The sequence below is a fragment of the Rattus norvegicus genome, chromosome 15 (genome assembly GCF_036323735.1).
Source record: "Rattus norvegicus strain BN/NHsdMcwi chromosome 15, GRCr8, whole genome shotgun sequence".
In the NCBI taxonomy this organism is placed as follows: domain Eukaryota; kingdom Metazoa; phylum Chordata; class Mammalia; order Rodentia; family Muridae; genus Rattus; species Rattus norvegicus.
In genome coordinates, this window is record NC_086033.1 from 79,127,158 (window position 1) to 79,153,115 (window position 25,958).

At 34.8% G+C, this 25,958-nt stretch overlaps 1 protein-coding gene across 1 annotated transcript in view; it reads right to left on the minus strand.

The window, feature by feature from the left end:
* Klhl1 (kelch-like family member 1) overlaps positions 1–25,958 on the minus strand; it is a 444,521-nt gene that overhangs the window by 20,994 nt on the left and 397,569 nt on the right. The window contains exons 8-9 of the mRNA NM_001394673.2: positions 14,568–14,730; positions 2,611–2,823 (exon numbers count right to left, since the gene is read on the minus strand). Coding sequence (NP_001381602.1) covers positions 2,611–2,823; positions 14,568–14,730 — 376 coding nt within the window. The remainder of the gene's footprint in view (positions 1–2,610; positions 2,824–14,567; positions 14,731–25,958) is intronic.

Sequence of the window (25,958 nt, forward strand, 5' to 3'; positions counted from 1 at the left end):
CACCTGAGTTTTTGATCTTAGCCATTCTCACTGGTGTGAGGTGAAATCTCAGGGTTGTTTTGATTTGCATTTCCCTTATGACTAAAGATGTTGAACATTTCTTTAGGTGTTTCTCAGCCATTCGGCATTCCTCAGCTGTGAATTCTTTGTTTAGCTCTGAACCCCATTTTCTTTTTATTATTAATCATTCCATTTGTTTACTTCTCAAATGGTATCGATCTTCCCAGTTACCCCACCACAATCCCCCATCCCATCTGCCCTCCCCCTCCCCCTCCCCTTTGCCTTTATGAAGTTGATCATCCAGCTACCCACCCACTAAGTAGTTATCTGTTATCCCCACCCTGGCATACACTGGGGCATCAAACCTCCCCAGGCCCAAGGGCCTCCCTCCCACTGATGTCAGGCAAGGCCACCCTCTGCTCCATAAGTGGCTGGAGCCATGGGTCCCTTCATGTGTACTCTCTGGTTGGTGGTCTAGTCCCTGGGAGCTCTGGGTATGTGCTTAACACCATCATTGGCTAAAGCCTGTGGTATTTGTATGATATCATCTTGAAATATAACTGATATACATCTATAAAGTGTAGTGTTATACAATTCTGACTACAATAATATACTAAAAGCACTATTTACGTTCTGTGCAGAAAATAGTTTTCAGAAGCACTATTATACATCTTGATTTATTAATCACTTACATAAGAAATCACCAATATAAGACTATGCTTTCCAATGTGCAAACCTACTTTGACGCTAATGAGCATTGTGAATTTATCCAAGAATCATGGTAATATTTTGTGTTCTGCATTAATTAAGCTATGCAGACACACTGAATGTCTATAACTTAAAATAGCCGAGTATTTAAATATTTTTGCATTGTAAATGCATTCTAGACTGAATTATTAATGCTCCTGTGAATAAATAACATTTAAATATATTATAGAGGAAATTCAGATAGAATTCTTTGAAGAAATATTATTTCTTTAGCAGAGTTTACCTAAAGTTTGCAAGGCAAAAAAATGTTTGCAGCTACATCATAGAACAATCCCTCCAATTTTCTACGATTTTACTACATGAGATTTACCAGATCCTGTGAGATTATTAATTGATTATCTCAATGTTTAAAAAAGATTACATCATTGAGGTTCTGAGCATTTCAGTCAAAAACATGTAAATTTTTTAATTTCAGTATATTAGAGAATGTTCAATTGAAAACATTTTGATTACTATTCCCTTCTCTACCATATATATATAAATATATATATATCATATATGTGATATATATGTATATGTATGTATGTATATATATTCATACACATATATTTTTGTAAGTAGAAGTGTGTATATGCATATATTATAGGTATCCATAAAGGCACAGTCTTTTTCAAGAAAACGTCACAATTTTCAACATTATCTCTTTACATTATCAAATAAATCTCATAAACTTGAATATACTTCCTTTACTATAAACTATTGTTTGCCAGTATATTTTACTTTAGTAAACATGTCATGTATATTTAGAGAAAAGGTTTTAAATGCAATAACATATTTCTTTCACACATACTGTCCTATCTCCAAATATAATTATTAAATATATTACAGTCAGTGCTATGTACGAAGCCTCTGTCTCCCCTAAGATACTATGCTCTTAATTCACTGTGGCTGTGTATCAAACTTATCACTGAACTATTATTAAACATGGTTATTTTGCCTGCAGATAGGTCTTTAAAGTGAATGAATAATCTCTCACCATGCTTTATCTCAGCCATGCCAGTCATAGTGCCAGAGTCTCAACACTGTGGACATGTACTATGTGTACATATGATATCATGGTTATTGCCACTGAGATTTGGGAGTTAAAATATAATTACTTATCACAACTATCAAACCATTATTTTAATATTCCTTATGTTCACTCTTGTGTAGATGAAGATTCATGAGTATGAAATTAGATTTCCCAGGATTTGTTCCTTAAAATTCAATAGTTGTATGTAATCTAAAATATAAGCAAACGATATGTACCACTGTTATTAGACAAAGCCTGAAGACAAGGTAGGTAGGAACCCAGTCACTTTACCCCTGGATTTTCTGGTTCAGATTTCCCCAGAATTAAAAGACCAGTTACATTTCCTTCATACACTAGTGTTACAGAAAGTATATATTCAGTGTTTCTTCCAAATGATGTTACAAAACAAAGAACCTCATGATCCGTCTTTGAGCGTTTGAAGTAGTATAATGACTAAGACAGAGGCAAGTGGACAGAGGAGCCATTTCTAAAATGAATTTCAAACTTTTCCGTCTCACAGATGGCACATCTCTGTATCAGCCATCATTTTGAAAACGCTTCAGCAGAAACGTGCGGGGTGTTTAAGTATTTTACAGAAATGTTTTTGAGGGTTTAAGCTAATGGGAAACAAGAAGCGAGATGGGAAAATGAAATGGACAAACTGTTCATATGCTAGAGAAGATGATGAAGAGGAATGAAGGCAGAATGAAGGAGGGAGCGTGGGTGGAAGATCCATGGGAAGGTGAGGGATCAATGATGAGTGTGGCTTCTGGCATTACATTTACTCTTCTTGAAGCGTACCGTGCCTTCTTGGTGGCCTTGGGGCTTACCTTTCCACATAGTCCAGGAGCCTGGAACAGTGATTTGAAGCAGGAGCATCGTGGCCGCCCACTGCATAAAGGAAACCATCACAGGTGGCCACGCCAACACCTCCTCTCCTCTTACACATCGGGGCACACATACTCCACTTATTTGTATGAGGATCATAATATTCCATCGAACTCAAACAAGAACTTCCATCTCGGCCCCCAACTGAATACAACCTGGAATCACAATTAGAAAATTATTGAATATTACCATTGTTAAAATTGTATTTAAAAAATTTAGAGTGTGGGCCATAAATAGAAACATATTACTTCAAAGCTAGATCTTGATGAACCATATACATGGAATTCTTGTTAGTGTAACATGCGGTATTCTATGTGAAGCTGTGTACAAGTCAAGTTTTAATCCTAGATTCTATGAACATATATTTAGATTGTTTATAAGATAAATGATTAAAGAGAAATGTTATCTTTCTTTGAATAAATAACGAGGAATATATTTAAAAGATATTTTAAAATGTTGACCATGTCATAGGAAAGATGACTGTAGTCAGATGACTGTGATTATTTTATTTGGAATCAATAATCATACACAGATACTGCGTTGCACTGTCTCAGTTTAGAAGACTGAACAATAGAATACTCTGATTCAGGTCGTCATAGCAATGACCTTTCTTATTGTGTATGCTGTAGTTTAAACACTCTTCACAGTAAATGCTTGATACTGGCTTGAATGAGTAATTCTAAAACTTACACTCATTTTTCTGCAATTGTTTTGTTGACAGGACTATAATAGGAACCGTCAAAAATAACTTCGGTGTCACAACTGAGATTAAATGATTGAAAAATACATTCTCTAAACCTTTAAACATCCTCATTCTTCATGAAAACTTTAGTGTGTGTGTGTGTATTATGCATGTGTATGTATATTATATAAGCAATATTAAAAAAAACAATTCTTTAATTATTCTGATACATGATAGAAGGACAGACCAGACACAGAGAGATGTGTTCACAGAAGCCTCTGTGTGGTACAACTCAGAATCAGGGTCATTAAAGATTCGGCATGTATGTGGATTATATTTGCATTTTAAAGTAATCATCAAAAAGTGTCTCACCAACAAAATGACATTTGCACAAGAAGAAAGATCACAACGGCGATTGAACAAGAGGCTGTGAACTTATGAAACAGGGAGGTTCTGAGGCCGACTTAATACAGAATAGAGCTTTAGGAGCAGCAGAGTTCAGAATAGCAGAGCAGAAAATTGAGGCTGCTCTAACCTTTGGAGTTAATCAGGGTGAATAGTAGCTTCAGGGCAAGTAGCTGTTACTTCTGATGGAAGACTTGCAGACAATTCCCATAGTACAAACATCAAGTAAAGAAAGGTATGATTTATTTATCTCAATATTCTGTTGTCAGATTGATCCTTAACTATGAATAGTATCCTTAACCTCCTTGTACACTTAATTCTCTGTTCTCCAGCTTCAAAATAAATGTATAGAAAAAAATGCACTACATTGTAAAGTACAGTTTGGAGGCGTCAGGTTTTCAACTTCATGCTCCAGCGTTCTTTAATAATTCTACAATATGGTGCTTAAGCTGATCTGAAATCATGGCTACATCTTTAAAAAGCCACTTCTGTTTCTCACGTAGCATGACAGGATATATATTTCTGGTGTCCTGAGTGTTCTCACTGTGACTGTCATGCTGCCTTGCTTGATTACTCAGAAGCAGTCTGCTGACTCTGTCATGTAAAATGATGAAATTAAGCAGTAAGGACATTATAAGTGACAACCATTGAACAATTTAGCTTGCAAAATCAACCAAGTAAAATAATCATTCAGAATTTTTTATCATCCTTAACACTCCATGAAATCTGAACTCATTTGCTTCCATTTCATTTAAGTTGGACATCTAACTCAAATGACGTGTTGCTATACTCCTGAAATAATGCTAAAATGCAGCTGTACTTTGTAGAAATGCTGCATAGCTACCTACATGTAAGGTGTGGAGCACAAGCAGTGTCCCTAGTTAATACACAGAGAATACACTTTTCCTAATGTTTCAAACGAGATCATAAGTTTAAGTTTCTTTACTTATTCATATGCTTGAATAAACTCAGTACATTCACCAGATATCTAAACTTTGTTTTTGCAATGTTCATAGATTATAATATAAAAACATTGTTAAATATTGTGTCGGGTTTATTTTAGTTTTAGTTTTTGAAAATAATAAATGGCATATGTAAGAACCTACCATATTCTATAATATACAAAGGAAGAAAATGGCACTGTGCATAGTACTAAACAATGAGACCTCACTGATCATGAGACGTCTACAGGGATGACAGGGTTAGAACAGTGCATTAGATTAAAACTCCCAGAGAATAAGATTGCATTAGTACACACACACACACACACACACACACACACACACACACACACACAGTGAGAGACAGAGACTGAGACAGAGGGACAGAGAGACAGACATAGAGACAGAGGGACACACAGAGACAAACAGAGAGATACAGAGACAGAATAAAAGCACGGGGTGATGAACTCCTGGGGAGGAAAAAGGGGAAGCAACATCATCTGGAATGTAAATAAGTAAAATAATTTTAAAAAAGAAAATAGCTGTTACCAATCATGCAAAAATGTCTAAAATCCAAAGAAGAAAGACTTTCCAACTTCATTTAAGAGTCCATCAATCAAACCAGACACACAAACAGACAAACAAACAAACAAACAAACAAACAAACAAGAGTCCATCTATAACTGTAATCCAAAAGCCAGCAAAGACACAACGGGTTTGATAAATTAGAGGCTCTATCTCTAAGGATATATATTTCAATGTTCAGAAAACAGTAGCGAACTGAATTCAGCATCACATTAAATGGCCAGAGTAGTCTATATAAAACCATCAATCACTGTTATGCATATACAGCATTTACATTTTCAGGGATAAAAGTCACTATGTACATACACAAATAAAAGCATTGGAGAAGATTCATAAGTCTTTCGCTCTGAAACTTTTCCAATAATTAGGTTATAAAGTAAAATGATTAAATTATTATAGCATATATTAATTCAAATATGAAAAGTGAAAAATATGTGTAGAAGAAATGAGTGATTTATAAATATTTTACATTTTGTTGCAGAGCATAGGAAAATGTTACATAAAATTAAACAGCATTTTGAGTATTTTGAGTAACTACTGAGTATATTTACACACTTTTGAGTTATAGTATATTATTTTAAAGATTTATTATGTCCTGTTCTGCCTGCAAATATGCTTGGTTGCCGCAAGAGGGCGCCAGATCTCATTATGGGTGGTTGTGCGCCACCATGTGCTTGCTGGGAATTGCACTCTGGACCTCTGGAAGTCAGTGCTCTCAACCTCTGAGCCATTTCTTCAGCCTGAGTTATAGCATATTTTTTAAAAAAAAATCTACATGGAAATATGTATCTGAAAAGTTCAGATTATGTAATTAACTTCTTTGGTATAGTTATTTATGCTTTAAATCTAGTAACATATGGTATACACATTAAAGAAATGTTTTTAATATCTGAATGAAACCTTATTTATAGACATTTATGTAAATACTTAGTAAGATATGCTATTTATCAGCTTATAATTTATTTGCATAATTCCATGCTTTTAAATGGAATGTTATATTTTGTATTATACTGTTTTGTTATTTATATTATACTATTTATTACATATTATTTTATTAAACAGAATAAAAGACAAATAGTATGATTTAACAACATAAAATTAACTCCAAATATTAGAAAAAATTATAGCAGGGAATAGAATACACTTAACACAAAAGACTTCTGAAAAGAAGCCCGTTGTATTTGGAGTCATTCAAAGAGTAAAAATATCTGTATTTATTATTCCATTAATGCTTTGTGAAAACTGTAATTTGTGTTTTCACATCAGAAAATTTAAATGAGCATCTTGTGATCATACCTAGTTAATTAAATTTACCTATCATATCCTTATTTCTAAACAAACATTAAATGACCAAGAACTAAGATGTAAAAGTAAACAAGAAATTTTATTACATTTAGCCCTAAAACTGTAATAACCAAAGTATAGAAATCACACATTTTGAGCTGACAGAATCACACTATCCTGTGCACAGGCTCTCATGAATGATTAACAGTGTGCATCTACTCAGAAGCCCTTTACAATCTAGTGAATCGCAGGGTAGGCTCTCTGCTTTCTTTCCCTAGGAGAAAAAAAAATAGATGTTGGGACTCTGAGGAGTAAAGAGATTCTAATGCTGAGGTAAGTGGGTCAACAACACAGGAAGCGACAATGGACAGTCTCACAGCACGAAAGGAAACCTGAAGATTTCCTGTCAGCATTGAAAGCCGAGTAAAATCTGTAGGATGAAGAATCGCACGGGCAGCATTACACAGGAAGAAAGCATTATGTGCAGATGTAGGTGATGAAGCCAAACAGCAGGTGATGTAGACGATGGGGCAGAGACTTGGGAGAGATGGCACGGAGTGATGGAACTGGTAGGACACGGAAAAGACAGATGAACTGTGAAAGAGTTTTGTAGGTGACGATCTGGAGCTGAGATGACATTCTGCACCCACAAGAAAAGACCTCCAGAATAACAAACTTAGGAATCATCCTGTTAGAGTTGGCGTAAGACACAGACATATACTTAATTTTAGTAAAGTTCTATGCTTTGCTGAGAATAGCAAGAATATGAATCTTCCCCATTATATTATATTGCCTCTATGTTTAATTAGCATAAAGATGATTTTACATAATATTTTAGAAGCAAGTCTCTATGCCTTCCTATCTAGTTAATGCGTTCCTATTATAGAAAGTGCTGCTGATTTTATACTCTATCATACATGCTATAGCAACTCTGGGCCATAAGTCCTGTGTTGTCAGGATATAGGTTTGAATGTTTAGAGTTGTATTTTTATATTGAAATAGGTTCATTTATTTAATCTTCAGTTTTAAGGTACAGTTTTGGTCTCACGTTATGTCCATAAAACTGAAATTGATTTCAAAGTAATCCTGATCTAGCCCTTCTGTGTATTGGCATTACAGCCTTACAACAAAAAGCCACGTTCTGATTTCTACTCTTAGATACATCAGTTCTTGTGGGGTGATGTCTTTATGCAGGAAGGCAGGTACAGGATAGAACAAGGCCTGTCATTGGTCAAGAAGGAAGGAGAGGTGGGAAAAAAAAGCTTTAGAAAGGGAAGAAGGAGCAGGAGAAAGAGAAAGGGAGCTGGGAGAACATGGCGGCAGATGTTAAGGTTATTCTCTGCTCATAGATACAAGTTGTTATGAATATGTTTAAGGGATGGGTGTGTACAGGACTGTGTGCTGTCTAGATGGACACATTATATCTGATAAATTGGATCAGAGGTTATTGTGTGATGTGTTCTTTCATGTGGTTACTTTATTTCTAGAGAAGGTGAGTTGACAGGATGCATCAAGCCCACCACAGAATTGGGATGTGTGAGCCTGGCGTGGTAACAACCAGCCAGGGGAACTGGGAGGGAAAGCAAAGCAGTGTGGCAAGGTGTAATGCTAGAACAGTTTTCTGACTACCCGGGTTAGAGAGTATCATGGCGGCCACCATGGAGCTGCTGAGATAAATTAGCCCTAGTTCTCCTATGGCTACCAAGCCAGAGATAGATTGCCTCAGTGTGCACAGGAACCGTTTGAGCTGTATTATTATTATTATTATTATTATTATTATTATTTAGTTTTTTCCATCTTTATTAACTTGGGTATTGCTTATTTACATTTCGATTGTTATTCCCTTTCCCGGTTTCCGGGCCAACATCCCCCTAACCCTTCCCTCTCCCCTTCTCTATGGGTGTTCCCATCCCCATCCTTCCCCCATTACTGCCCTCCCCCCAACAATCACGCCGGTTGTGGTGGTACACGCCCGGTAGGATTTGCTGAAGGAGGCAGAGGCAGGAGGATCATGAGTTTGAGGCCAGCCTGGGCTACATATTTAGTTATATTTAATTGACCGCAACAACTTCTCTGCTGAAATAGTGATATTTAAGCCTTTTCTGACAGGTTATAGGAGCTTACAGAAACCAATATCCAGGGTTTTTACAGACAAACACTGTTAGTTAAAAGAAGATATACTGTTAAGTTTCTTGTTCAGAGTCATTCATTTCCTAATGATGAAGGGAAAAGACTGAGGTAAGAACTCATAAGTTCTGAGCTTGCTTCATGCCTGAGAGGTCCTGATATTAGAACAAGTTAATCTTATGAAGGGAGCTTCAAGTGACCTTTTAAAACTTGTTCTTGAAGGAAATCTATACTTGAAGGAAAAAAAAAGATGTGCTATCTGCCCCAGTGAAATTTTCTTACATGATTCTTGCTTTACTATGAAAATATGAGAGGTATATAAAGCATCGTTACTTCACTGAAAAAGCATCTACTCATACTTAATCTCCACAGAGTATTGGCTTCTGCTCTAAGTTAGCTGGGTGGAAGGAAGAGCAGAACGAAAGAAGGTGGAGTCTAAACTGGCGTTAGAATTATTGTGTGTTGTGTAACACATGACTGTCTTGCATTTACAAGATTGTAAGCACATGAAAATCATAACTTGTAGGATTCTGAAAGACACTCATTATTTCAGGTGTTCTTATCCATGACTAATTATCTGGGTCTTTGTCGTCATAGGAAAGCAAGTAATTGGCTCACCCATGCATGGTGACACAATCTTTACAATAGGGAACCCTGATACTAAAGAGCACAAAGATAAGAAAATGAGTACATTGTGGTGAGGGAAGGACTTGCAGTTTCCTACCAATTTATACCGTTCCTGATCTCCAGTGTCCAAGAAAGTCATGCATGTCTGTGCTATATGCCCACCCCCCTTTTTTTAACCTCATGTAGAGGGCTATTTCTACCTTCCCTTAACATAAAATCCAGTGATTTACCACCAGGAATTCACTAAGTCCACATTTTTTTGTCATTGAAATGTAACTGGGGGTGGGGATGAGGTTGAGGACATCCTCATGGAGACTGGGAGTAGGGGAGGAAGTGAGGGATGAGGAACAGTTGGAGGGTTGACTAGGAGGGGGATCGAATCTGTTCTGTAGAAAAGAAAAAATTAGGAATGTAACTTTCTTAGTAATCTGTATCCTATATGCAGTTATTTACCATTTGTTCTAGTTAAAATAAATGTATAAAAATACATAGTTGAGTGAAATGCCGTAAATGTATCTTTCTTTCTATAACAGAGTTGATAAGTGCCATTTAAATGAATGAAACAAAGACACTCTGATGTTATATAATAATAAATATATGCTAATTTAAATATTAATAGAAATGAGTGTTCTTAGAGGGAAGAAAAGACATACATTTTACATAGTTCAGCTTCTTTGAGACCTCAACTTTTTATCATGTAGGTATGTCCTTAACTGTGGTAATGCATCACTAAGAAAAATGAACTGTGCACTGATATATAATTTATATGTTCTGTATTTTCAAAGTTTTTTGTCAAGTAACATGCCAGCCTTGCATTACAAATATAAGAACTTAGAAGAGTTAACAAATGGCTCACCCAATTGTCATTAAGCATAGCATACACCTGAAAGAGATTATGTATATACAGAGGGCCACTTGTCACTAAGCACAGCATACCACCTGAAAGAATTTATGTAACTGGGGGAAAGAATGTTCCTACATGAAGAGGACTATCATGACCAAGCATTCACCTCCATTTTGTTGTTTTCCCAAGATCTATTCCCCTGTAAAAGAACTTGTAATAAATAAACTCTAAAGTCGCTCTTTAGTAAAAAAAAAATATATATATATATTTATAGTAAAAATTTCAAAGTTTGGCCAAGTAGATATTGTGTGTGTATGTGTGTGTGTGTATACATATCTATACATAGACATACATAAATGCACATGTGCACACACACACACACAAATAATATTTTCTTCCTTTAACACAACATTCACATTGCCTGTCCTGTAAGTTATAATTATTAGAGTGACAACTTGTCTGGTGAAGACTCTAAGACAGATTTAGTAATAGTTTCGTACTTTGTTTCTTAATAAATGGAAAATCTTTAATCTGATCCCAAGACAATCTGTAGACAGCAGGGCGGAATGTTCTTGCTTCTGCTCAGTGAACCTCTTCAGATGTGCTGCTTATTTCTGGATTTCACTAAGCTTCCAGGCAGGTGGATGACTGTTTTCATTCCTGCCTACTTAGAAATCTTGGCACCAGATATAAAGCCAGCCTTAGACTTGCTGTGCCCATAACAACATGACTGAAATACAAGGCTGCACACTGCAGCCTGACAGAGCTCACATAACTATTTATTATACTGTGCTAATTTATAACCTTGTAGTTTAAATACACAAAAGAGCTTAGATATATTCACCAAATTTTGAAACATCAGAAGAACTGAATGTCAAATTTTGTACATGGATACTTCAAGCCTAACTCACTGACACTACCTTATCAGCCCTTCTAGAGGAATAGTATCAAGTTATGTATAAAAACAGATTTGTTAGAAAGATAATTAGCTATCACAGCAACAGAAAGACTAAGGTAAGTATTAAATATTTTTATACATGCAGACACAAAATTTCATTTTTATTTTAGTTTATATTTCTCTTCCTACAAAGCTTATAAATAAAAATTAAATCAATTACCATATTAGATCAATACAAATATTATATTGTATAGACATGGATAATGTATTTTCCACCTTAGTTCTGTACATTTAATATATGAACAACCATTTAGCATGTAAATATTCAAAAACACAAACCAATGTGAATAAACATCACCACACACTTAGAATCAAACATCACCACACACTTAGAGCATTCTTGTATTTAATATAATTATACTGCTGTAGTCATTGGAAAATATTTCAATTTAAACATCTCACATCTTATTTAAATGAGAAGCAAAATATTTTCCTACATGTTAAATCTTAAGGACGATATTGTGGTGTGTATTTGAAAATATGTGATTCATATTTATTTTATACATTCACAAATTTCAAAGACAAAACCATCAAAAAGAACCAATAAAGGGAAATATTAAAATGATACATATAAAAATACTTCCAAACTAAATATAATACCTAACATAATATTTTAATGTGTTCCTACATGTGTGTCTCTCTCTCTCTATATGTGTTTATCCATCTGAAAATTACTTTATATACATAAAACTATCTGAATGTCATTATGAAAATGATACTTATAAAAATACTTCTTCCAAACTAAAATATAGTATGTAATATAATATTTTAGTGTAATTTCTATATGCGTATCTATCTGAAAAATCACTGTATACACAAACTATCTGAATGTCATTAAGAATATGAATTTGGTGTAATGTAAACCTGCCTATAATAACTTAAACATCATCAAAATGTAAGCCTGGAATACAAACAGTAGTACAAGTCTACAAACAGTAGTACAGTAGTTTCAAGTGTAGTACCCCTCACAAAATTGTGCTCAGCTTTTCAGCAACAGCCTGAAATAGTTTCCACAATTTTCATTCCCAGATACACCACTTTAAGTAACTAATGTCAAAAATATCTTCATAAGAACACTGGAAAGGAGGTGAGATAGTTCACCCCAGTAGAACAATAAAATAAAATTAAATTAAAAAAGGTGGTGGTTATAAAGGACAGACTTATATTTTTCTGTGCCATTACTCATTATAAATGCAGATATTATTGCATGCAGAATGATATTTCAATGAGTAATTAAGACGCTATGCTGGAGGCTTTATCTCAGGTCAAGTCCAGGTCTGCACAAAAATTTTGGAGAAAGACATAGCCTACAACATCCCAGTCCCACTATGTATGTATGGCATAAGTCTGTGGCATTGATTCCCTGTCAGGTTAGATCATAATGTTCTTGACCAGCAAGGTATCTGCAATTTTCCATGTTCCCATATCACTAGGTAAATCACAGAGATAATCAAACGTAGAGGGTGGAATGTTGGTAGAGTCATGAGATATTTTGAGAGCAGCAGTAGTCAGTATGCATAAATACAATGATATTTAAAATAATTACTTCATTAAAAACTCACCAAATTCTATCTGCAGATAAGATATTTTTATATAAGCAATTATTTCAACAACTTTTGTGTAAAAAGTAGCTTATTGAATGGGTGTGGAGAGAGTGGACATCCTTCTTCTTCCTGCTTTTAGTGGATATGTTTTGTCTTTCTCTCCAGTGGCTGTGGGCTTGCTATTTTGACATATGTTTCCTCTATTTCTACTCTCTGCCAGACTTTTATCATCAAGGATATTGTCAAATACATTTTCTGCACCTAATTGGATGATAATGTGGATTTCGTCTGTCAGTTTTTTCATGTGATGGATTACATTTATTGAGTTTTATGTCTTGAACCTTCCCTGTTTCTCTATGTTGAAGCCAAATTGATAAAGATAAAATAGCTTGTTTTGTGGTTTCTTGAATTCTGTTTCCAGGTTTTACTGAGAGTATTTCCTTCCATACTCATTGAACATGAAGAAATTGAGCTGGTACCCAAGTGCACAATTGACCTTACTGCATTGCTGGTGTGGGAAGATAGTTTTCAGGCTCTCAGAGGAGAAAGGTAATCAACGATGTCACTTAGCCACAAAAACTGTGACTTTCAAAAGCTACCTGCCTGCCAATTTACTGGTTCAATACTAGTGCAAATGAATATGGGACTAGCAAACAACATTTGACTGGACTCTATACGATGAGGTCACACTCAGCATTGTTATGTGGTCAAGAGTATAGGACGAAATACCTCATGGAGAAAATTATTATTATTATTATTATTATTATTGTTGTTGTTGTTGTTGTTGTTGTTAAAATTATTATTGCACTATTATTCTACTAAAGGAAGAAAAATCAAAAGATACATAACCCCCAGTACTATACCCATGAATACATCATGAAATCCCTTTTTTCAGTAAGTAGAAATTAACACGGAGAACTACAACTGGATAGTGTGCAGAGAACTGAGTGGTTTCAGAATACTCAGTCCTGAATGGGATAACATAGTTTGGGCATTTATACAAAAGAAAGCAAAGAGATTATAAGAGCCAAAGGTTGTAGGTGACTCTTAGAAAGCAGTGTCTTCCACAACAATATGGCAGAAACACACATGAAGCCACAGAAACTGACAGCATTCACAAGACCTGAGGTTCAAACCCATGAAAATCTCAGCAGTTAAAAGAGGACGTGAATGCAAAGGCTCACTTCTAATCAAGAAGCTACATGCAACTGATATGGGGGAGGAAACAGAAAATCAGATTTTTTCAAAAGGTATGACATTGAGTATATAAAAATTATCCTATGCCAACACAAAATGAATTCCATGTTTTTTGTTTTATTTCTGTGAAATACTTTTGTTGTTTTGGAATTTCTTATCTTACTAGTTACTTGTTTCATGTTTGTTTTTACTTTGGTTTTCACTGTGTGTGTGTGTGTGTGTGTGTGTGTGTGTGTGTGTGTGTGTGTGTGACAGAGAGAGAGAGAGAGAGAGAGAGAGAGAGAGGAAATTGGGGAGAAAGAGGACCAATATAATACATAGCAAGGTAGGAAAGTTCTGAGATGAGTTAGAAGACTGGGAAAACATAAACAAAATATAGTGTATGAAATTTTTGTATAAAATACTGCCAATTTTGAGAATTTCTAATTTAAGCATGATAGGAGGCACCTGAAAAGTAGAAGAACCAGTACAGTCATATAGAAAAATCACATGACCCTTAAATCTTAATTTTTGAAGGCTACTTAAATATTTTACTCAAAGTATAGAAATAATACCATAACATATATATTTAATAATTCTTAGACTAGGGATTATACAGAATATTTTCTATGGTATACATATATGCCATTGTTTAAAGATTCTTCTTAAATATTGCCATAGATTTTTTTCTTAACCCATAAGAACATCGCAGGAATATCTACTCACTTGCCATTCAGCGCTGCCACTCCCACAGTGCTCCGCGCAATGGACATACTGGCTACATATGTCCACTGCTGGCTCTGTGGATCCCACCTCTCCACTGTGTTCAGATAGCTCCAACCATCATGGCCTCCCACTGCATAAATAGGCCCTTCGAGGACAGTTACTCCTAAAACAAATAGAGAAAACATAAAAGAATGGGCATGGAGTTAACAATATCTCATTGTACAGTGAAAAGAATGCTATGAAGTGCATACCGTGTCCTTATGTTAAAAATATAACTGTAAAACATTACTTTTGCATTTTAGGGATGTTCTTTCTTACTTTTTATATTGGAAATAAGTTTTTTATGCTACATATTCTGACGATGCTTTCCCTGCTCCCAGTTCTTCTAGATCCTCCCCACTTCCCCAACCACTACACTACAGCCTCTCTGTCTCTGTCTCTGTCTCTGTCTCTGTCTCTGTCTCTGTCTCTCTCTCTCTCTCTCTCCTTCTCTTCTCTTCTCTTCTCTTTTTATCTGTCTTGAAAACAAACAATTGGACAAACAAACTAGAGGTTTTATAGCCTAGTAAAGGGAAAGAACAAGAAACACAAAACCAAGATCTGTAAAACAAACACTACTGTTAATAAAGTCAAACTTATACCCACAGACACACATACAGAGACTGTGAAACCTCAGAACAGTCGACCTGAAATAGAATTTCTCAGTGAAATCTTTGCCATCAGAGATTAGAGAACCATGGGGATGATGCAGAATAAGTGTAAGAACTAGAGGGATTAGAGGAAAGCAAATATCAAGGCCATTCAAACCAATGTGACGCATACACAGTGAACTGACAGAGGCTTAGGACACATGGATAAGACATGCAGCAATGCGTGCCCTCTCTCTGTACACATTTGTTTCCTGTTCAGTGTTTTATGGGATTCCTGAGTGTGCAAACCAGTGGGTCTCTGTTACTTGTGCCTTCCATTGGGTTCTTTTTCTCCAGTTGGTGACAGTTTTTGTTTTATCTCATTGTATTATATTTTTGTTTAATAAAAAGAAGAACATGTAGCTCATCAATGTTCAAAAACTCCTTAACTGTCAGAAAAGAAAGCACATTTCCTTAGAATCTTTAAAAAATCAAGTTTCATAGCAGTAAATTATGGATTTTTCCAGATTTAAACTACTCCATTAATAAATTGTCACGAAGTTTAGTGCTTTATGTATGTGTACTTTGAGCATTAGAGAAATTAAAATCTAGTAAGAAGGATTAATATCAGTCACTGAGTTCCAGACCAGTCTAAGTTACGCAGTGGGACTCTGTTTTAACTAGAGAGAGGAGAGAGAGAGAGAGAGAGAGAGAGAGAGAGAGAGAGAGAGAGAGAGAGAGAGAGAGATGGAGGGAGGGAGAGAGACTGAGAAACATAGACACAGATTACAATAATTAAATGTAGTATGAATTATCTATTAACTGAATGGCTGCGTTAAAGTGAAAATAACATGTAAATTAACATGTTGCTTTTTTCTTTTTTTTTTTTTTTTTTTGGTTCTTTTTTTTTTTTTTTTCCGGAGCTGGGGACCGAACCCAGGGCCTTGCGCTTCCTAGGCAAGCGCTCTACCACTGAGCTAAATCCCCAACCCCATGTTGCTTTTTTCTTAAGGTATGTGCTGATATTTGATATCTGATATTTATACTAGCGGCCTTATCTTTTCTATTTAGGACTGATTTCAGTATTTGAGGCTTTAATATGAGGTTTCTATATGGAACTTGGGATCTTATTTTATATTTCTGTAGAGAATGTGATTCAAATTTTGAAGAGAATTGCCTCAAAACTGTAGACCCTTTATGGTAATACAGCAATTTCTATAATATTATTCCAATCACTGAACATAGAGTTTCGTCTTTTGTTGCCTCTGAGTTTTTCAGTGTCTTAAAATTTTCATTGTAAAAATCTTTCAAGGCTTTGATTAGGTTTTTGACAACAACTCAGAGAATAAGTAGGTTAATAAAATAATACAAATTCATTAGAAATATTTAAACATCCATTAATATCTTTTATATAAAAATCAAACTGCTGCCAAGAACACTGAAGCCTCATAATTCTCATTTGACTTATGAAATTACAACTAAGGGACATAACTGTGAAGGAACATTTAATGATGTACATATATTAGAATATAATTTTATTTAAAATTTGAAATAGCTTATAAATAATTAGGATTGAGATAGAATATAATAAATTATATAAAATAGTAAACATAACTATAACTTTAAATTAGATAGGCCATTAACTCTTTCAACACAGCTATTCATTTATTTCCTCTTAAAATATTAAGCTGTTCATTTCTGTCATCTTGATATATGTTTACATTTTAGGAAATTTCTATTGTATTAGGACCTTGCTAATTCTTAAAGGCCCTTAATATTTGCTGTGTCTCAGACATCCCCTTCCTCATTCCTTTTCCCTTCCCCTTCTCCATTGGATCCTTTCCTAGTGGAGGCCTCCGTCAAATCACTCTGTCTCGGAGCTCAGAGAACCCATCAGAAGAGGATGCAGAAATACTGTCTTTGTTCACATACTGTAGCCTCCAGTTAGTGTTTTCATCTGACCCCTGAGCATGTGAATGAGAGAGAGTGTGTGTCTGCTCTGTATCTGTTTCGTGTACCTTTCTTTGGGCCATGTTCCTTCTCTTTATTTATTTTTGTCTGACCCCAATGTGTTAGTCTTTGTTTTAGATTATTATATTTTGTCTTATATTTTCCCTTAGGATTCTCTTTGTCTTCTAAATAGAGGCAGAAAGATGTATCTGAATGGGAAGTGGGAAGGTAGGTGGGGAGGACCTGGGGGGAGTACAGGAAGGGGAACAGTAATCAGAATCAATGCAAGAAAAGCTAATCTATTTCAATAAAAGGACCAATCCCCCTAAATTAAAAATGTATCATGGCTGTATTTAAAAATATATACAAGGCACAATACTTATACATAATGAGGAATTCAAGATAAAGATATCTTGAGAGGGTGTAGGGAGCACAAGACTAATTGGCAGCAGTGAGTGACAAGGATGTAAATAGGGTACTCATTTATGAAAACTTCAGAAATAAAAACAAAATTAAGAATATTTATTAGCCATATGTTTGTAGGAGCTAATATATAACCTACACTGGAAAGAAGAATGTGGGCAAAAGAGGAAAATGTGAGACATTGCATATATTATAGTTGGGCACTTGTATTACAATGATGTTGCAAGAATAGGGTAAAATGATGTAGATGATTGGAACATGGAATGCTAGTTTGTACTGCTGCTGCCTGATCTTTAGTCTCAGTTTATTTTTTACCACCTGTCTTATATTGGGAGTATAATAGAATTCATTGTCATGGCTAATCCTCACGATTAAATTTTATATGACTTACAGCATTTGGATGGAGGTCACATAAAATATATAAAAACACATGGCAAATAATAAGCAATAAAAATATTTATAAACAGTCCATGTAGTGTGTATTAGGAATGCCAAAACAGGGTTTCAGTAGAGTGACAAATTAAATGACAAATATATCTACATCCTTAAAACTTGACTCCTTAATGCAATCTCTCTTCCTAAAATTAAATCATTGATGGTATGTCTTTAAATAATAATGTTTGCAAAACCCATAATTACTAGAAAATATTTATACTTTGTGCATGCATATTCTAATATGTGATATTCCTTTAGCTGTCACTCTATTTAAGACTCTGATTGCCTTACAATATGTTTATTTATTGCAGCTGTCCTGATTCCTATGCAAAAGGTCTAGTAAATTGAGAAAGTAAATGAATCGGAATATATTCAAAATCAAGATAATACATTTCAATTCTTCCTTGTATTTTACAGAAATATCTTTATAAATATAGGAAATTATATATTCAATACTAACTGTTAAAAATACTAAACATCTAATTGAAAAGAAATACATATAATCATTGATTTCAACTGGACTATAATGTAAAATGATGCTTAAAAGTTTCCTTAACTTAATAAAATCATGAATGTTTTAAAAATAGTTGTTGTTGATCACCTATAAAAAGAACAACAATACATTACTATACTATAATATAATTTTTTCTTCCTTCAATTGAGAATATTGGCCTTATCGGGGTTGCACAAACCTATGAAAACCAGCTAGTGTCCATCTGGGTTAGAGATGTTTTAATATGTTTGGTGCAGAATTTGGTCTGCACAAAGAGCTGGTTTAAGTTTCCACAGGTGATTGTTAAGTCAGTGAAGACTAAGAATGTCTATGACTGTGGAAAATAACATCGATGGGAAGATTCCCGTGTTCTAATATCCTTCTGGGAATGTTTTTCTCTTTGTGTTCTTTGGGTTTTATATATTGATGCACAGGGTGAAAGTTGTCACAATAAGTACAGAGAACAGTTAATGCTGAACTTTATCCAAAGATAACTTTAACTTCTCAAATTAGTTCCTATTCATGCACAAAAGGAGTGTATAATATTATGTTCATATTCTCAGACAGGATATAGGGCACAGGGAAAGGAAGGGGATTGTTGAAGCACACAAATGCTCCCTGTTTCCATAAGGAAGGAAAAGTGTCTGCCCAAGTTGAAAAGTTGACACTTATTCAAGATTGGAGGAAAATGTATGTTCATTTGGAGATTAATGATTTGGGGGAGAAAAACTATGTAAAGTCTTACATCAGGAATTAACAGACGATCTCCAAAGGACAATAAAAGTGTCAGCTTTTTTTTGACTTTTTTCTTGTTTTAAAAAATTTTTATTAGATATATTTCTTTACATACATTTCAAATGTTATTCCCCTTCCCGATTTCTATCCCTTCCCCTCTCTTCCCCCTCCCCCATATGGTTATTTCCTCCATACATCCCCCTTATTGCCCTCCTCCATATTCCCCTGCACTGGGGGACCATCCTTGGCAGGACCAAGGGCTTCCCCTTCCACTGGTGCCCCAACAAGGCTATTCTCTGCTACATATGTAGTTGGAGCCCTGGGTCAGTCCATGTATAGTCTTTCGGTAGTGGTTTAGTCCCTGGAAGCTCTGGTTGGTTGGCATTGTTTTTTTATGGGGTTGCAAGATCCTTCAACTCTTTCAATCCTTCCTCTAATTCTCCCCAAGGGGGTCCTATTCTCAGTTTGGTGGTTTGCTGCTAACATTGACCTCTATATTAGACATGCTCTGGATGTGTCTCTCAGGAGAGATCTATATCCGGTCCCTTTCAGCATGCATTTTTTAGCTTCATCAGTCTTACCTAGTTTTGGTGACTGTATATATATATATACAGATGGGCCACATGTGGGTCAGGCTCTGAATGGCTGTTCCTTCAATCGATGCTCTAAACTTTGCTTCCATATCCCCTCCTATGGATATTTTTCCCCTTTTAAGGAGTGGGAGCATCTGCATTTTGGTCATCCTTCTTCTTGAACTTCCTATGGTCTGTGGATTGCATCTTGGGTATTTCGAGTTTTTTGGCTAATGTTCACTTATCTATTTTTAACTGGAGAGTTAATTGACTGGGAATATGAAGCCCAGTGATAGTGCAGGGGGAAAGGGCACACAAAGTGGAACCTTAGGTTCCAATAGGATGTACTTTTAACCAACTAGAAGAATAGGGGTTGAGCTTTAAGTGTTTTATTTGGGACATTACATGACATCACTTTGTTCTGAAAACATGTTTTTATGCTTGTGATTGAGAAATAATATACGATGTGGCCATGCTAAAAATAAGTATGAGAGATGATTTTTTCTTGTGAAAGAACAAAGAAAAGTGAAGAACTCACTAAACGTATTTAGGATGTATTTACACATTCATTCTGTCACCTTAAATTATTCTTCCAATCATAGTGATATGACTTTGGAAACATTGTTCAGAATGATATGCCTCTATTTTGTTATCTTCACAGTGTAGTAAAGAGCTAGCCCACACTTCATGTGAAGAATTGAATCAAGTAATATTTACAAAACATTTAAAAATGTGTCCATACATTCTTAATATATTTTAAGTATGTTGAAGATTATGGTACAATGTAATAGTATATATAATACTATTATAATTATATAATTACGTTTATATAAATATATTTACACTATCATAATATAATTTACCAAGAACTAAAGTTTTCTGATTAAATTTCACACTGAATTATAGAAATTGAGTAAGTAACAGTGAGATACTGGTTTGTAAGTTTAATGCCCACAATGTAGTTTATTACTCTTAAGAGATCTGTATTTGTTTAAGTGTTACATAAAATAATTGAAGAAATTGCATAGTGAATAAGAGTACTTTATGTTCTTTCAGGAGCCCCTGGTTACTTTACCAGCACTCCACAGTGGCTCAGTGCTATCTGTGACTACATTTAGCAAAGGATCCAATACCTTCCTCTGGCTTGCACGAACACCAGGCATTTAATTGACACACAGAAATAAAGTCAAGAAAACACCCATGCCAATAAAATTAAAATTATCTCAAACTGGACTTACATATGCATTTTCCAATATTTTTGTTAAATTAATATTTTTGTTCTATTATGAAAATATCAAGGATGATTAACGTGATGTGTTTAGATATCCTTTAAAATAGCACGGCAGCATACATGTCTAGAAGGGCCAACAGTAACAGACTCTGATGTTCTAGTGTTCTGAATACCAAGTAGAATGATAAATCTGAGGGTTCTAGTCATTATAACTGACAATCGCCAAAATGGTATCTTGGAAAATGAGGAAAGGGATTTTGAGTTTATATACCTCTAAAACTTTGATGAGAAGACATGCAGGGCACAAAAATTAAAGAGTAGGGAAAGTCAGTACCACAAAGTAGAAATCATACGAGTAAATAAATATTTCCGTTTTTCCTGGCTGCTATGAAAATCTAAAAATTACGTCCAGTGTGAACTTATCCACACTTTATATTCTGCCAGTATATTTACATCATGATGATGTACCTAGAAACAGTGACAGGAGCCATTGTTTCAAGACATGGAAAGACTTGAGCTGCAGCTTTTGCCCTGTGACTTGCAATGGCCAAAAGACTCTCATTTGCATGCTGTGATGTGCCTCTCTCTTACACCTTCCCCTTAGTTTACCATTATAGAAATTTGGTTTAATGCATCTCCCTATCTGTTCCCACTCCCTGTTCCATATTCCGTGATAGATTTTGTTATATTGAAGCTTATGAAGAATTGAAACATCTGCATTTTCTACTTAATGGAACCAAATTACAAAATTATTTGAAAATAATACAGATATTGTCAATAAATTTGAAAAAAAAACAGTGCAGATCAGAAAACAAAGGCATGGATTACCAATTCAATTAGCACTGGTTTATGATTCTTAGAATTTTCTCAGTACTGATTGTAATGGTATTCTTTTCAGTTCATGTTTTATTCATTTGGAACTTCTGTCTTCAATTTAATTTGGTTAAAGGTTTGTCAATTCTCTTAATCTTTCCAAATAACCATTTTTTTTGCATATTCTAGTAGTGTTCCTTTGTTTTGTATCTACTTCATAAACCTGCAGACTTGATTTTCACTGACATATTTTCACATTCTTTTAGGGACAGGTATTGAAAGATATAGGTTTTCTTTTTCTTTTTTTTCTTTTCTTTTCTTTTTTTTTTTTTTTTGGAGCTGGGGACCGAACCCAGGGCCTTGCGCTTCCTAGGCAAGCGCTCTACCACTGAGCTAAATCCCCAACCCCAAGATATGGGTTTTCTAAAGAACATTATTAAGTTGTTAATTTAAGATCTCTTAATATTCTTTTTTTGTTTGTTTGTTTTTCAGGTGTAATTTAATAGAGCATCTTTTTATTTTTTATTTTTTATTTATTTATTTTTATTAACTTGAGTATTTCTTATATACATTTCGAGTGTTATTCCCTTTCCCGATTTCCGGGCAAACATCCCCCTCCCCCCTCCCCCCTCCCCTTTTTTATGGGTGTTCCCCTCCCCATCCTCCCCCCCTTGTTGCCCTCCCCCCAACAATCTAGTTCACTGGGGGTTCAGTCTTAGCAGGACCCAGGGCTTCCCCTTCCACTGGTGCTCTTACTAGGATATTCATTGCTACCTATGAGGTCAGAGTCCAGGGTCAGTCCATGTATAGTCTTTAGGTAGTGGCTTAGTCCCTGGAAGCTCTGGTTGCTTGGCATTGTTGTACATATGGGGTTTCGAGCCCCTTCAGGCTCTTCCAGTTCTTTCTCTGATTGCTTCAACGGGGGTCCTATTCTCAATTCAGTGGTTTGCTGCTGGCATACGCCTCTGTGTTTGCTTATTCTGGCTGTGTCTCTCGGGAGAGATCTACATCCAGCTCCTGTCGGCCTGCACTTCTTTGTTTCATCCATCTTGTCTAATTGGATGGCTGTATATGCATGGGCCACATGTGGGGCAGGCTCTGAATGGGTGTTCCTTCTGTGTCTGTTTTAATCTTTGCCTCTCTATTCCCTGCCAAGGGTATTCTTGTTCCCCTTTTAAAGAAGGAGTTTCATTTTTTCTAGGCATCTAGGGTAATTCAAGCATTTGGGCTAATAGCAACTTACCAATGAGTGCATACCATGTGTGTTTTTCTGTGATTGGGTTACCTCACTCAGGATGATATTTTCCAGTTCCGACCATTTGCCTACGAATTCTCTTAATACTCTTAATGTAGTCATCTGGTGTTACAATCATCCCTCTGAGGACTGTCTTCATTGTCCCACAGGTTTTAGTATGCCCTGTTTAATGTGCAATCTTAGTAATTGCTATAATCTGTTCACAGAATACTGTCATCAAAACTGTACCATATTTAGTTTTGTTTAATTGTAGTAGTTAGGTTCATAATGACAATAAAAAGATAAGGGATAATGTTGTTAAAAAAATATTAAAACAACCTTCTACGTAGGTAAGTGAAAAATAATAATGTATGCAGAAGGAAACCAAATGAAAGAAAAGTAGAAAGATATGATCCAAATTTTACTATTATGAGTGGCAGATAAATGATTAATTTAAGAAATGAGAATTTCTGATAATTATCTTTAATTAAAATTTAAAAATTAATATAATGTACTAGCAAAGCTATTATAAATTCAGTTGTTCTGAGAATATTTCCTAAGCTTTTTTATCTCCTGAATACTGATTTCTATTCCCTTACACTAAAAACTCGTAAGGCTTTTTCATATGATATCATATTGATCATGTAATTTCATGTTCACTTACAGTAAATATAAAGAAATACAAGAAAAAACATCCTTTCATGTTTTATTTTTCCATTTCCTATAAGAATGAAAGGATAATTAGTGAAATAAATGAAGTTACATATGATTTTCATAGTCATCAATGGCTTTCAGAATTAGAGTATTATTTCCAAAGATCTATATTTAAATCCGTAATATTATTCAGGAATCAGAAAGGGTAAACATTTGTAATCTAAAATACATGAAATCTCGATGTATTTTCATCATTTGTTTACAATTTGAAAGCAGCCAGGCAAATATATTTTTTTTGCAAAAAATATTCTTTTTAAATAAATCCACATACTTAGTGACATGCAAACATTTACATCATTGTCTCTCTTCCAGTTACCATTTTTCCTCACTTATATTATGAACATATATATATATGTATAATTTTTCTTGGATATTTTATATATTTACATTTCAAATATTATCCCCTTTCCGCCTCCCCCTGTTTTTATGAGAATGCTTCCCCTCTCACCCACTAATTCCCACCTCAATGCTCTGGCTTTCCCCTAAGTTTGAGAAATGAACCTTCACAGTACCAAGGGCTTTTCCTCCTATTAATGCTAGATAGTGCCATCCTCTGCTACCTATGTGACTGGAGTCATGGGTCCGTCCATGTGTACTCATTGTTTGGCAGTTAATTCCCTGGGAGCTCTGGTGAGATCTGGTTGGTTTATATTATTGTTCTTCCTATGGGGTTGCAAACCCCTTCATTCCTTTCTCTAACTCCTCATTGGGGTTCCCATGCTTAGTTTAATGTTCAAGCATCCTCATCTGCAGCAGTAAGGCTCTGGCAGAGCCTCTCAGGAGACATCCATGTCAGACTGTGAGGAAGCACTTCTTGACATCAGCAATAAATAGTTACTGAGTTTGGTGGCTGCATATGTGATGGATTCCCAGATGGGGTAGTCTTTGGATGACCCTTTCTTCAATCTCTGCTCCACACTTTGTCTCTGCATTTCCTCCTATGAGTATTTTGTTCTCCCTTCTAAGAAGGACTGAAGCATCCACATTTTGGTTTTCCTTCTTCTTGAGTTTCATATGTTCTGTAAATTGTTTCTTGGCTATTCTGAACTTTTGGGCTAATATCCACTATCAGTGAGTGCATAACATGTGTGTTCTAATTCTTAGTCAATTTTATATAATGTACCCATATAGTACTTACTATGTTGGTGAGTTTAATTAGAGGCTCCAGTTTCAAACTTGGCCTTCCCCATGCTGGTACATAAATGACATTATCAGAAATGCAGTTAGGCAATGTTTTGTTCATACTTACATCATTGTCTGTCTGTTGTTGCACAATAGCTTTCCAAAACCCTTCCTCACTTTACTTTTGATAGCACTGTCACTGAATTTTCACGTGTTTTCTAGTTCGATGCATTGACCCTGTAAATATTCCTACATAGCCCAACCACTGAAATTCTATCTTCTATTCATATCTAAGTCAGCTGCAGAAATTTAGTTTTTTCATTTTTTCTTTGTTTAAGTAACCCTTATTATTGTCTTTATCCATGACTTTCCAATTGAAATTATGGAAACTTTTATTAATATATATCAGATATATCTGACACACCTATATAATATTCATATTTTATTAGTATAAAGTTTGTCTCAATTTAGATTCATTCTATATTAATATAATATATTAAAGTATGATGAATGCTAATTAATGGAATATATTTTATTTAATATAATCTTAGTGTTGCATTCCATTTATATTCATTTCAAATGTAATTTTAAAAGTACTGCAGAAGAGTATAATTGTATAATGCAGTTATTAAAATTAATTAAATAAATTGTCTTCTCTGACTTATAAGTACAATTCTTGATTACATGTTTACTTTTCCAAAATCAATAAATTAAATAAACTTGAGGTAATTCCCTTCTATTTCTACCAAATAAAAACAAAGCAGTTTGGGAGAGGAAAGATCATTGCATTTTGTTCTACAGTTTATTAGCTTAAAGAGTTTTTTTGTGAATATTCTTGTCAGTATTTGGTCAGATGGTCTTTTCCTTGCATTGTAAGAGAAATTAATTTTCATTAGGGTTTTAATTCTAATATAAGAAACAAATAATTGAGAGGTAATCTTGTTTGTTTTTGACTATTTTTAAATACTTTTATTTTTTCTTTGAGAATTTCATATATGTGCACAGTGAGATTTTATGAAACATAAAAGTTTATTGTTAAA